We start from the raw sequence: 13953 nt of genomic DNA, 5'->3' as shown, positions 1-13953 counted from the left end.
CGAAAAATAACATCTCTATACATTAACGATACCAGTGTTTAAGGCACAGTCTGTACAGTCGGGCAACTTTTGGCAAATGTCATTCACTGACTGCAACAAACTGGATTTTCCTGATTGGATGGACACAATTTGGGAAGGTTTTTATGTTCTATATTTTTCAGAAAGTTCCATAAAAAGTGAAGTCACTTTTGTTGATGATAGTGGTAAATGTGTCCCGCAGACTGAGAAAGTGCGAGAACAGACTGCAGTTTTGCAACTTACTGTCGTCAACAAACGTGTTTTAGTCCAAGATCGTCCCAACTGTTGCATTTACTTTTGAGTCAGACAACTGCATTTTTTTTGAAAAACTGCATTGCAACGTGCAGTTTTTCACAGCATAGACTCAGAAAACAGAGACATCCCCAGAGCAAACTATTACTGCCAAGCTCCACCATTTTTAATTAGTTTATATATTAATGGTTGCTAATGAGGAGGATATTTACAGACTCTGTGTTTATGGAGAATTTTCCATACATACACTTTACTGTATGTTGATACTGAGTATTCAGAATTGTAAACTGTGGAATGTCCAGTAATTTAATTACATAACAATAATGTAAATTAATTATGGTGTATTTTTAAATGATTATTTCTGTGTTCTGTATTATTAGCATTTTCAAGACCGACCTCTCTGCTTTTAACTTCATTTGGCTAAAACGGGCAGTTGAGAGGAATATTTGTGGCAACATTAACTCTTAACAACGAAGTTAGTGAACCGGTTAATATTTGTAAAACTTAATATACCACTATAAACATGAAATTAAACTGTTACAAATTTAATGATTTAAATTTTAGTGATTTCACTAAACGTTTTCATAATTTTTTCAGCTAAAGTACAACATAAAAGGCAGTATTTTACTGTAATATTCGACAGTCTTCTTTCAATACATATGAAGAATAATGTTTGGGGTTTTTTTTGTTACAAAACGGCACAGAGTGTGGTCAAGTTAAAACCAAGACTATGGAGTCACGAAGACGGAGGAAAAGAGCTGCACGGTCATGATGGAACAGGTCTCAGTACTCCTCGTCCTCTGAGCTGAGGTAGTTCTGCTTTTTCCTCACGTTCCAGTGCAAACACTGGGCCAGGCTCTCGAACCAGTCGTTGACCGGGTCCCGGAAACAGATAGAAGGAACAGGGAAGCAGGAAGTGGTGATGGTAATGCTGTGAAAATAAGAGAATAAAAGTCTGAAAGGGTTTCATAAGAGACTTTCATAGACAAAAGCCTGAGTGAGGAAAGAAAAAGTACAGGACTTTGCAATCACAGCGGACAAGAAAGGAGGTGATGACATCAGATGTGGTAACTCGACTTCCCACTGAGACAACACTGGGTGTTTGTTGAAAACAACTTCAATAACTCGACCTGACAGGCCGTCTTATTTCAGGAACGAGGAAGGTGATTATCTTTGGGTGAGTTACATAAAGGAAGAAGCAGAATCTGGCACAAGGGACACTTGGACTCGAGTCATTTAAGCAGGTTAATAAGGTTACATAACAAAGCTGCTGAGCCACCTCAACTTATTGTCCATTATTCACTTTGCTTTCTTGGTTTTACGTGTCGGTGTACGTGGACAAACCTGTCACCGTGGCAGATCTCTTGTCTCTTGCGTCCATCAAACGACACCCAGGCCGTGTTTCTGGCGTCACACGACAGCGTTATCTAACAACAACAACAACAACAAAAAAGACAACTTCACTAACTGTACATTGCGTAGCATCGGAATGAAGGCGGCTCGTAAAAGAAGACAATGTCAAGAGCCGTTGGCGTCCAAACAAACCACGTCCCTGACGCGACAGACTGTAAATACCTTCAGCTCCACACCAGCCGGCACCACGATGGGTCTGAAGGAGAGAGAGTGAGGGCAGATGGGGGTGATCATGATGGCGGGGACGTTGGGATGAATCATGGAAGCTCCAGCTGCGACAGCGTACGCTGTACTTCCTGTAGGTGTTGACACTATCACACCTGAGGACACACACAGACATCACTTTAAACTCAGAAACAACTATAACCACACAAAAGCATCAACTCTACGCTAAAGTCAATACAAATGATTAGGACTTGCTTTTCATAATAAAAGCATTTCATCCACAAGTGTCACTGTATATACAGCAACATAAAAAAAGCATATTATACTTAAAAAAATACAGGACAATAAATAATATATCCATTACTTAGTGATAAGTTCACTGGCTTGTTAGACTTAGTTTGATTCAATGCACTTTTTAATAAAGGTTATCCTTTTTTAAAACACAAATCTAAAATACGAGCGATGATGATTTAAAAACTACCTACGCGTCATTGTGTTTATCATTAGACACAGACAGAAAATGAATAGATAAAGAAACATATTTGACATTGTAAATATAAAGTCTCTCTGACAGACTCATCTCTGCAGTTTAGGGAAATATGAAACAACAGAGCGAAGCCTTAGTTCTTCTTTGCAATGGACAAAAAAACGAAATAAATGTCATAATTTAACGGCAGGAATTTGAGCAAACTAAAAAATAGAATATATTTTGTGTGAAGGTTCTCAGTCCTACATGTCATTATATCTTCAGCTGTAGGTAACTAGACTTGTTTAGTTAAGTTGAAGACGTTTCACCTCTCGTCCAGGAGTAAAGTATTTAGCTTCTGTTGGCCGGACACCTGGTCCAGCCTGGCTCTGACCCAGTTTCAGGTTGTTACTTTCACTGGAGTCAAGGTGTGAATGAGGGCCATTAAAAGTCTCCTGTGAGACGCAGTCCGTTCCGCCCATAACGACTATAGAGGCCACACTGTGTGAGTGTGTGAAGCACGAGAAACCGTGCACAATTAGTATTAGCAGAGAAAAAGGACGGCACTGATGATGTGTATGATGTTCTGAGATAAACGCCCCGACTCCTCCAGATTAGGGCGAGTGTGTGTGTGTGTGTGTGTGTTTGTCATGTGGGTGTGAATCCACCTCCCTGTGCCTCCTGACCACAGTCACTGAACTACAACAAGAAAGCTGAACCTCTGTGGTCGTGGCTGTCAACGAAGGATGATTAAAAGACGGGACATTGATCGGTTCATATATATATGTATGTTTTTCCTTCTATAAAAATCCATTTGCATACTTGTTGTGTTACATCCAAACATATTTACACACAGAAAGAGACAGAGAGAGTGAGAAGGGAAGGACGCGATGCTCACTTCTGATGTTGTTTCTATGCTACTTTGGAAAGTAATTGATTGTATATCTATCTGAAATAGCATTAGCATCAGAGAAACTTAATTGGAGCTGAGTCAATATTGGAGAGTCACGTTCATGAGAAGCCACAAATCATGATGTGATTGAAGTCCGACCTAACATCCAACCTATTTAGCAGTAGAATCCACTTCTGAAACTATGCTGAAAAATGTGCTGCTGTATGAAACGGTCTCACTTCTTTTTCCCTGCTTAATCGCGACGTAAAAAGGCGTGACGGTGTGTGCACTGTGGGAATGATGTCGCCCCAGACACGAAAACAAAACAATAATGCTAATACTGAGAAACACACAGAGAGTTGTGTGGAGCTGATAGGCTTAATCAGCAGTGTGTGAACTATTCTGACAACGGCTCAAATATAACAAACTTTTATTGATATAAAAAGATACGCACTGCAGCTTTAACTCTGTCTAAATACCGATTTACACTTCATATTAAATACCAGTCAAACCTGAAAATCTGCATGTTCTGCATGTTTGACATTTGTAAAAACATACAGCACACTGTCCCCTCATCTCTGAACTGTAAGACATATTTTCTGCACACTCACCATCTCCCTGTACTGTGGTTATGAGGTGTCCATCCAGGAAGAGGTCAACATTGGAGAGATAAGAGGAGGGTCCTCTGTCCACCACCACCTCATTTAGTACCTGAAACACACAGAGAGAAAACATAGGTTTCAATAACAGAAAATGCAGTCTGTCATAAACCATAACAAAAAAAATCATGTTTTCAAGCCATCAACCCGGTTTTGGTACATTTAAACCACTCAGTGGCAACTTTTTTTAGGATCAACCTGTTTAGCATGCTCGCTAAGAACAAGGCTTTTAAGGGACTTAAAGTTGAGTATTTCAGAAACTGTTCACCTTTCCACACACAACCATCTCCACAGTTTATAGAGAACAGTCTGAAAAAGCAAAAACTATCCAGGGCCACCTGTACCTAATAAAGTGACAGTGAGTGTATTTTACAAGACAAACTGTACTTATACACAAAGATGTACATGGACACCTGGTATGTAGGTTAGACTAGTGCAGGTGTGAGCTTTACGAGCTTTACGACACCACTGATGATTTACATTTACATTTGTGTGCGTCTTGAACAAACGCCTGTGGAAAAATCCAAGTCATCATTATTATTATTGTTATAATTATGACCTCTGCCCAGGGGACGGTATGTTTTATGTTGGTTATTATCCAACAAGATGAAAGAAAACACAGCGATCTTTCCGAGGGTGAATGAATAATTTGACTAACCTGAGAATTGTTGGTGTCAAAGAGACATTAAATGTGCTCACATACACAGCAATCAGTCATATCGTTAAAACAGGTTTGTCGTTTTCACATTGTCACTTGACTCTGTCGAAGCCAAGAAGACTCTTGAACACTTAATTGCGCTCTTCTGTCACAACATGAGAAACCTGTTTGCTGTGTTATTGTCATGCTCAATCCATGTCTCAGTATTGGTTTAAGACACTACCTGATACTGCATCGCCTTTTGGTTGCTTTCATTGTCCCCATTGGTCAGGATGATACCCTCTTTGTCCACTAGTCTGTCTTTCTTCTCCTGGTTCTCTTTAAGCACTCGGACTTTCAAGCGACTTCGCAGGACAATGGCAGCATTCCCTAGTGACAACACATGTAAAATAGGTAAATATGTAAACATAAACAGGAGCACAGCAATACAGAGAAACAGGTTAGAGAATGTTCAATACCTTCAATAATTTGGGTAACCTGAGACTGGTAGGTGTCAAATTTAAAAGGAGTCAGGAAGCCTAGGGAGCCCAGGTGGAAGGCCATAACTGGTGGAACACTCTCCTTAAAATAGGAAATGAGAAGATTTGTTAAAGTATACTGTTAAATCTAAAACAACTAATAAAAACATGGGATATTTACAAAGTGACTAGAGCTGAATACCTGAAAGAGCGAAGATGCATACAGCAACGTTCCATCTCCACCAAGACAGATGATGAAGTCGACACGATTTGAGATGTCATCAAGGTCTACAAAAAAAAAGAATTTGCGTTTTTTATTTTTCATATATATATATATATATATATATACACATATATATATATATATACATACATACATATATATATATATATATATACATACATACATACATATGTGTATGTACTACTGAGTCACAATAAAGATAAGTGGCCGATTTACCTTCTCTGAAAGTGCAGAATTTCTTGGTAATGGCTCCAAAGTTTTCATCTGCTGATATGGCTGGGTCTTCCAGAATTTTCTTTTCTACATAAACAATCATGTTTTTCACCTTTCAATACAAAAGGATACAAGGTTAGAAATCGCAGTGAAGCTAAATTAAAAAATATATAAATGCATAAAAAAAGAATCAAGTCTTAGCTACACAAATGGGAAAATTGATTATTGGTTGGCAGTACACTGGTTAAACTGGTTTAAAGGTAAAACAAAAAAAAAGACATTTTAAGGCTGGAGTTGCAGAACCATGCTATTTTTGTACCAGGTTACACTGTCAGAATGTCATATCATCCCATGTACAGATTCAGCAGGAGTTTGTCCTGACTGCAACATGGAGGTCATTAGCTTGATCCCTCATCAGCTTCCCACCCACAACCACAACCACTTAAGTTCACTCTTGAAGGCAACACGTGGTCGTACCTCTGAGAGAAATATGCAGAGCTCTTTGAAAGGCTGAAACAGGCTGGCATCTCGGATCTTCTTGATGACAAGGACACTTTTTGGTGGCTTGTTCCACGTCAGTCTCTGACTAGCGGGGTCCTGAAAGTGCCTGGGCACAAAAGCATAACTTTCATGTTATGGAGGGCAACACAAACTCAACAGTCCCCAGTCAAGGATTCCCAAGGAAAACACAACAAAAATAACAAAAAAAACAGCAAAATTACAGTTAGATCTCACTGCAGCGATGACCTAAGCATGAAGCCTCAGAACTCTGGTGATGTAAGATCTGTAAACTAACTGTTTATCATAACCACAACGGCTAAGTACACATCCAATTAGAGACACCAGCTTAAAGTCCAGCTCTGTTGTCACATAGTGTACTGAACTACTGACCTCCACGAGTCATCTGCAGGGCTTTCAACTTAACTCATGTCAGAGACGAATCAATAACACGAGTAAAAAGACATCCATCGAAAATGTGAGAGAATGCAAAAAGTACTGCAAAAGTCAGCTCTTAAAGCCCACGGGCATTCTGTTCCAGCAAACAAGGAGCCACGAGTTGTGACAGCAAAGGTTCTCAGAGTAAAAATGATCCAACAAAACCACAGTCTCTTGACTTGTGTTAGTTTCAGCTCGGTTCCTAAAGTATTAGGAAATGAATGACTGTACTACAGACGGAGTCTGCTTCTCATACAAGGCTTTATTTGTGTGATATATAAAAAAATGCTTTTTTGCTAAAAGATACTCCTCACTTGTTGATGGAATTAAATAAAACCTACAAATAGACTTACATCTAAATCCTGGTATCTGCCCCAAAAATCCAGTATTGATCAGGATCTAAACATCAGGAAGTATGTCTCAGAGCTGATAGTGAAGGTTCCTATCAGCATTCAGCAATTCTCTGATTTCAAATGTGTCAAAATATGAAGTGAAATTAAAGCTGCAGTGCTGTATACATATTCATATATATATATATGTATATACAGTCAGGGTTATACCAACACACAGGGCCTACACCGCAAAGCCACTTCCACACGATGAGCATAATGACAGTTTCAAGTGTAACAGCAGCAGTGTCAGGTTTTTTTTTTTTTTTAGATTAAAAAGTAATTTGACTCAAATTACTGACATCAGAAAACAAGTGAATGGGTTAACATCTCTTTTCTTATCTTCTCTGTCAAAGATTTGTCCATCTTATCCTCAACATGTTGTTTTGCTTTCTCAACAAATCCTGATAGCCTGAATCTTAAAAAAGAGACTCTAAAGTACATTAGACCTCACAGGTCCTGATACCATCCATTTCTGTGCGCACTGACATACAATATCTTCTCTCTGTGTCATATAGTATATTGCAGTAATGGCAGTCACCATGTATATATGAACTGTTGTTGATAAATATTCAAATAAATATTCAAATGATCTCATGGTAATTACTTGTCAGCACCAGAAAGGAATCCTTCTCTTTCACCCCTGACATGACCTACAGGCATGTAGTATAATAACAAGACTGGGTTTACTCTCCGCCTGAGGACCTGAAACAGGTAAAAAAATAAATAAACAAAACGACGAGTCCTGACCATGACTCAGATAAACATAAACACAAAAGACACAAAACTGTTTTCCAACACATAACACAAGAAAGAAGAACAATCATTACATCTCCTGTTCCTCTTTTTGTTCACTCTCAAAGTATCAAATCACAACACACAATATATATGTATATATACTGTACATGAGAACACATCACCGCCATCACAAAATGAAGTGGGAATATTGCCACAGATGATTCACAATAGCAGTATTGTTTTGGTATTTGGTTGCATTTTATAAAGCGTTTGTTATTTTCATCCCTGTGGCAACTTTTTGATTTACTTTTTTCTTTTGCCACAGGAGACACACACAGTCAAACATACCCTACATTAAGTGAAACATAATGACCCAAAGACGGACAAATACCAGGAGTAAACGAAACTGGGCTTGAGACATAAATAAATGAGACAAAGAAGAATGTCATTAGCATGTGAAACAGCAACGAGCTGTGATCTATTCAGGAACATTTTATCCTCCAACTCAGAGCATCCACACCCTGATCTCCTGCTTTCATTCAACACTCAAACTTTAACATATTTATATAATTTGAAACCATCTCATTCCAACCCTGCAAATTCTGAGACACATACTGTATATTGTACTGTGCAAAAGCCCATCGACTAATATACTGTATAAGATCAACTTTCAGTCACATCATGACTGAAAGTCATGAAAGTTGGCAGTGATCCATGCACCACCTGCAGACGTTAATGCAGTTAATATTTTACACATCAAACACTTTCTCTGCTGGCAACAACTCAAGGAAGACGATAGACAATTTTCCTCACCATTTCCACACTTTGTTGTCGTCCTGCGATTGGAACTGGTTGAACTTCATGACTGTGCACATGTACAAAGAAGGCTGGCTCAGGTCAACTCAGCTGGAGAACGACACTGTTCATTCTACCTCTAAGAAATTTCTCAAACACAGCTCATTGTAGAGCAGCTGCAGCAACAGAGTACGATGGCTTCTTGCATTCAAGAGGAGAGTGAGCAGGCAGCTGTGTGACAGGCAGACGGAGGCAGAGGCAGAGTGTCGTCAGCCTCCAGTGTCAGCTACAGTAACATCTCCTCCAGCTGGAGTCACTGTGGCTGCATCTGTTCCAGTCAAGACTTGACATAAACCTTCCTGGTGAAGACTGCTGCTGAATAAAAGCTCTCACCCAACTTAAGGTGACTTCATCTCAGCCCCCGCCCACTCCACTGAGCTGAACACGCCTACTCCACATAACAACTTTCCTCATTGGACAGGACAAGTGTGACTTCTCTGAACAACAACATTGACAAACCTGTTTCTAAAAACGGGATATCCATTGTAATGACAGGTATTGTAGCTCAGTGAGCTACGTTTTGTTCCAAAATATAGATGAAAAATACCTCTTCTGACTTTGTCACCTCACAGGGAAATGTGATACTAACCACCAACTTTGAATGATTAAAAATATTACTAGGTGTTTAAAAATGAGGTTTCATACGGGGGCGGACAAGACTTGAGCTCTCAAACCCAAGGCACCCAAGTGTTGGAGCAGATGCAGTTACTCATGAGTGAACAGTAAACTGCTGATTGGCGCATTAATGTTATGTTATCATATTTTATCATTTCAACGTTTCAAAAAGAGCCATTTCCAGTTTTTAGTCTTGACTTCATAATTCTTTACTCCACTATTTTCTAGCATATATAATGTGTAAAAAGGAGAAACTCTTCATTTGCTTTAAATGCACTTAAAGTTTGGTATCTCTCCGTTACACTCTAATAAGTGAATAAGCTGAATGTTATGTGAAGCCACAAAAGGGAGTAACCATTCATGTCATTTTATGAACAACATTATCAAGGATGGGAAAATGCAGGAAGGGGAAGTAAAACGATGTCATGAATTACTGGACTACAACAGGATCTATTTGACTTTCTTAATCACAGTCACCATAAGGAAGTAAACCTACCCACTTTTTTTTTTAAATGCAGGCAACTCGTCTCTTCAAAGGATTTTTTCATTAAAAAATGAATATGGTGGACAGCTGTTGTGTGCCAGTATGTCAAGACAGTCGGAGGATCTGATATATTAAATCCGTCAGCTTCTATTTTTTGATCATAGTGTGCAGTGAACTAATAGTTCGGTTTTATGGACCAAACTATTACTCGATTAATCGTGAAAATAATTGACTGACTAATCGATTGTGAAAATAATCGTGGGTTGCAGCTCCACTTCCTCCCATCAAGCTCTTCCTCCTACCCTTTATTTTAGAATGAAGACAGTCTGACCTTACTACTTTAAAACCTGTTTAGCAGCTTTGAGAAAGATAATCCTTGAATCACCATCACCTAAAGACAAACAGGAGTAAAAAGGTCAGTGACCCGAAAATGCTTTGACAAGAAAAAAAAGTCTTTCATATTTCTCCTCAGTGATTCATCATGTAGACGTGTTTGAGCAGGTGGAGACATGCAGTAACATGAACTGCACCTGTTTATGACATCCAATCCAGCATATTTATAACTGTTTATCAATTTATCAATTATTAACCAAATGAATCAACAACTATTTTCATAATCAGTCAATTAATCAATCAATCTGTTTGAGTGTTGTTATTTTGTTTATTATTTGTATTATTTATTTTGCATTTCATGGACAAAACAAACAATAGATCAGGGGGTGGAGTGGCTCAGTGGTTAAGACCGGTACCCTGTGTGCGAAAGACATCATGGCTGCAATGGTCGGTTATGGGCATAGCTGCAACAATTTAATCCCCATGTACCTAAGAAAAGTGTTTTGTCTGTATTAAAAAATATGGGATGATTATGTTGTTAGGTAAACAATTACATATTTTTAGTAATTAAATGTATTAATCAAACAAAATAGTTAAGGAAATAGTCATCATTAAATTTATTGTGTGGAAATCATAGTATGATCTACATATGTACTTTTTTGCAGTATGAGTCAATTGTGTGTGGTGGTTTATTAAAAAATAGCTTAAAAATGTAAATATACATGCTGTTTGTTAGGGTTAAGAGACATACCACACGAGCATCAGATAACAGCAGACTAAATGAAGCGCACAAGTCACATGCGTGACAATGTTTTTACTTCAGACAGTAATACTGGTTTTGGTTTGCTTTCATATCTGCAAGTTCAATAATGCATTCAGCTTTAATTTAAAGTGTCAATAAAAAATCAGATTTTAGAAGACCAATCTCTTACATCACTGTCTATTATCACCCCACAAAAAACCCATTGGTACAAATTCTTCTTGTGATAAAGAAACTCTTGACTTTGTCCAACTTACATTACAGTGTTTGGATTCTGGAGCATGCATGCCTTTGGGCCAAATGTGGTCACAGGGGTTGGTCCATGAAGTGACTGAGTCCTCCTGAAACAAAATGACACATATTCAGGTTTACATACACAAAATTCTTTAAGTATTCAATTTGTTTTATTAAAAAAACAACAAAAAAACACAAACAGCTGTTTCCTACATTAAAAACATATTTGATTCAAGTTTCCAGTCAAATTGAAAACATAAGAATTCATTTTCAACAATGTCATAACTGTTACATGATTGGGTTTATATTTTAGGAGTTTCCACCACCGGTTTGAGTTTCCACCACTCAAGTCAGTCTGGGGCCACATTCTGGAGGAGAATGCATTTCAATATCGTTGGCAAGTATTACCAATGCGTTGTGAAACATGACAAACAAACACACTGATCCTTCCTTCCTGCAGGACAAACCAAGTGAAACCCAGTGTCAGTAAAGGATAAAACATTCACTGTTTTAATAACCATTAACATGAACATGTCAGGTGTCTAGAGTTGATGTCAGTGGACAGGCTGCTCTCTGCTCAGTGACACTGAGCTGTGGCAGAAAACAAAATGGTTGCCTCTTACTACAGAGGCTTCTGCGCTGCATCACATCACAAGGCCGACAAATCCTCTTACCAGACTTATTCTGTGAATTCACCATCTGCTGTTAGCTGGTCCTTAAAGCTGCATTAGGCAACATTTTCATATCAATGTGACAGGTGTTGCTCATTGTAACAACAGAAAATTATCACAAACACTGACGATTGGTGCTCAGCCTTTTTAAGCTCATTATCTCAGTATTAGTCACAAAACCAGAGACACAAATCCAAACTTCTCACAATGGCTGGAGGCAAATGTTGGCTAACACTTCAGTTATAACACAAATATAGTTGCATGTTGTGTGACAGTGTCATCAGTAATTTTACTATTATCATTACTTTAAACATAACATTATTGGTTACTGTAATCATGGATTGCGCATTTGTATTCAAATACTAGAACAGACCCAGAGTAAATGTGACCTGGAAATGTTCATGACTGAATGATTTGCTTTATCCAAGTTCAATTTTAATTTTAAATATTGACAATCAGCTTTTTCTTAATCTCTGATTTCACTAAGCAAATATACATTCATGTACACTTTTTAAGCAGCTTTTTGGTGAAAAGAACCAACTTCCCTGTACGAAAATGTCTGGTTTTTACAACATTTTTATGGCCCCACGAAAGACAGGACCTCATCAAAGTTGCTAAAACATACAAACTCAGTCTTTGCGACACAAAAAGTGAACAAACACTTCAGGCCATTTCAGCTTCTATTTCCTTGAAGTAACTGCTGTGGGTATTGTGTGACATTGTTGACACATTTTTAGAAACGACTGGAGTGGTGCAATGCTTATGTAACAAGGCTGATTCGAGCATTTCTCAAGCAGCAGGTGTTCTCAAAAAACAAAGAGCAGGTTATTATGCTGTGGCCATTAACACAGTTACCCTTTGATACCAGGCCGATGTTCTGAATTCCACATCCATCTCAGATTTTGTCAAGCGAGTGGTGGTGAAGTGTTACTTTAATTATTCAGTTACCAATAATGTGACACTGGACTGGACCCTAAATAGTAACTCCAGATGTGCCAGTGAGACCACAATCATCTACAATAACTGAATTTCTAACTATTTTAGCCAGTGATTCTGGATTGAAAGTGATTCAAACAGCATTTCATAAAGGAGTGACATACTAACATGAAGTTGTCTGGTTAATATTGTCTTTTGACTCCAAACATAGGAAGTGAACAGGTCACCAGGTGCAAGCCTGTCTGTTGTGCACACCCACCTGTTCTCAAAGGAGCTGCCGACAGAAGAGGTACTCAGGCTGCGGGTCTTCCTGATGCGTCGAGCCAGGCTGCGGCGGGCGACCTCTCCTCTGTCACAGGTGGAGCAGCAATATGGGGTCTTTTCCACTCGCACCTCCTCTCCACCCTCCATCTCAGACAGCCAGGCTACCCATAGAAAGATAGTGCACATCAATTATTCATGAAGCTGAAATTAAATAATAGGAGCACAGTAATCGTCAGCAGTCATTTTACATAAATTACATCGTTTATTAAAAAGAGTTACACAAAGCAACACATTGACAGCTCTGAAACAATCACTTCTACATGGAGGAAATTAACTGTGTTTTAACAGATGCCTGATGAAACACACATGTGAGATAGTATATCTTAATATGTCAGTCTATAATTCGGCACTTGTTCGATCAACTAGGTCATACATATTGTGTTAATTTATAACTGAAATACCCGTGTAATGACTATGCCATGCCACAGAAACGCAACACTGTGTGGGTGTAAATATTCAACAAGTATCAGTAATTCTGCAAAGTTATGACAAAAATCTGAAAAGTTGTTATGTGTGAAACAATAAATATGTGGAGCTTGTTTTTTTTTTAGCTTCAAGTAAAGTGTAATAAGTCTCACATATCACGTGAGGTTAATAAAGGTAACTAGCAGAATTAATTATCACTATATGCTAGGTACGTGTACAACTAACGTCACGACAGAGTGGGGCTAAAAGTCGTAAATCAAGAAGCTTTGTTTTTTTTAAAGAAAAAGTAGCGTCAAAAGTCAAATGAGTAATAAACGGTAGTTACAACTAGCTCGTCTGCGGCGCCGGAATCCACAACATTAACTGTGAGCTAAGAGTTAGCAAGCTAAACCATTAGTTTGCGGTCATGACAAAGCGTTAATCTCTTTCACTTGAAACAAAGTGTGAGTTACCCACAGTTGTACACGAGATGACACGAATGTGCTGCAGTCAGACCGCCGCGGCCGTCCGTGGGTCAGTGTGACGCCGTCCATTCACCGCACAACAACAGCTACAGTTTCTACTTTAGCACCGAAATCTGTCAACACTTCCTGACTGACACTCAGCGACCAATCAGCGGCTCGCTCCTCTCTGACGTCATGTTGGACGACCTCACCAGACTGATCAGAACAAAGAAAAACAAATGCGGTATTTATTACCACTTTTAAAGCTCAATATCAGACACTGCTCTCAAAGATAAAGTGACATACTTAGTAATGAAGACTAGGTCATGAAAACCTTTCACCAATTATAGAAAAAGAATACATACCTATAT

The 13953-nt window shown here is 38.6% G+C and overlaps 1 protein-coding gene across 2 annotated transcripts; it reads right to left on the bottom strand.

Annotated features, from left to right (window-relative positions):
• Positions 1-204: 204 nt before the first annotated feature.
• LOC122760378 (NAD kinase-like) lies at positions 205-13726 on the bottom strand. Of its 2 annotated transcripts, XM_044015503.1 has the most exons (12): positions 13596-13726; positions 12649-12814; positions 10806-10889; positions 5916-6045; positions 5442-5550; positions 5184-5269; positions 4982-5084; positions 4747-4892; positions 3818-3917; positions 1846-2003; positions 1615-1697; positions 205-1201 (listed from the first exon to the last, which is right to left on the bottom strand). In XM_044015503.1, the coding sequence occupies exons 2-12, from the start codon at positions 12798-12800 to the stop codon at positions 1054-1056; spliced, it is 1299 nt and encodes a 432-aa protein (XP_043871438.1). In that variant the 5' UTR covers positions 12801-12814; positions 13596-13726; the 3' UTR covers positions 205-1053. The 2 variants fall into 2 exon arrangements, with proteins under 2 accessions (XP_043871438.1, XP_043871439.1); XM_044015504.1 differs by lacking the exons at positions 12649-12814; positions 13596-13726 and adding an exon at positions 8315-9846 and having other exon boundaries at positions 10806-10843.
• Between the last annotated feature and the right edge of the window lie 227 nt (positions 13727-13953).

The sequence above is a fragment of the Solea senegalensis genome, unplaced genomic scaffold (assembly GCF_019176455.1).
Source record: "Solea senegalensis isolate Sse05_10M unplaced genomic scaffold, IFAPA_SoseM_1 scf7180000013495, whole genome shotgun sequence".
Lineage (NCBI taxonomy): Eukaryota > Metazoa > Chordata > Actinopteri > Pleuronectiformes > Soleidae > Solea > Solea senegalensis.
This window is presented reverse-complemented; position numbering and strand designations above follow the sequence as displayed.

What these genes read in the sequence shown, in the direction of transcription:
- LOC122760378 (XM_044015503.1), bottom strand. Translation starts at nt 12,800, where the DNA reads ATGGAGGGTGGAGAGGAGGTGCGAGTGGAAAAGACCCCATATTGCTGC. An exon ending in AACCACAGTACAGGGAGATG is followed by an intron (nt 2,004 to 3,817) that starts GTGAGTGTGCAG and finishes GTGTGTCCTCAG; the next exon opens with GTGTGATAGTGTCAACACCT. An exon ending in CGGCTGGTGTGGAGCTGAAG is followed by an intron (nt 1,698 to 1,845) that starts GTATTTACAGTC and finishes TGTTGTTGTTAG; the next exon opens with ATAACGCTGTCGTGTGACGC.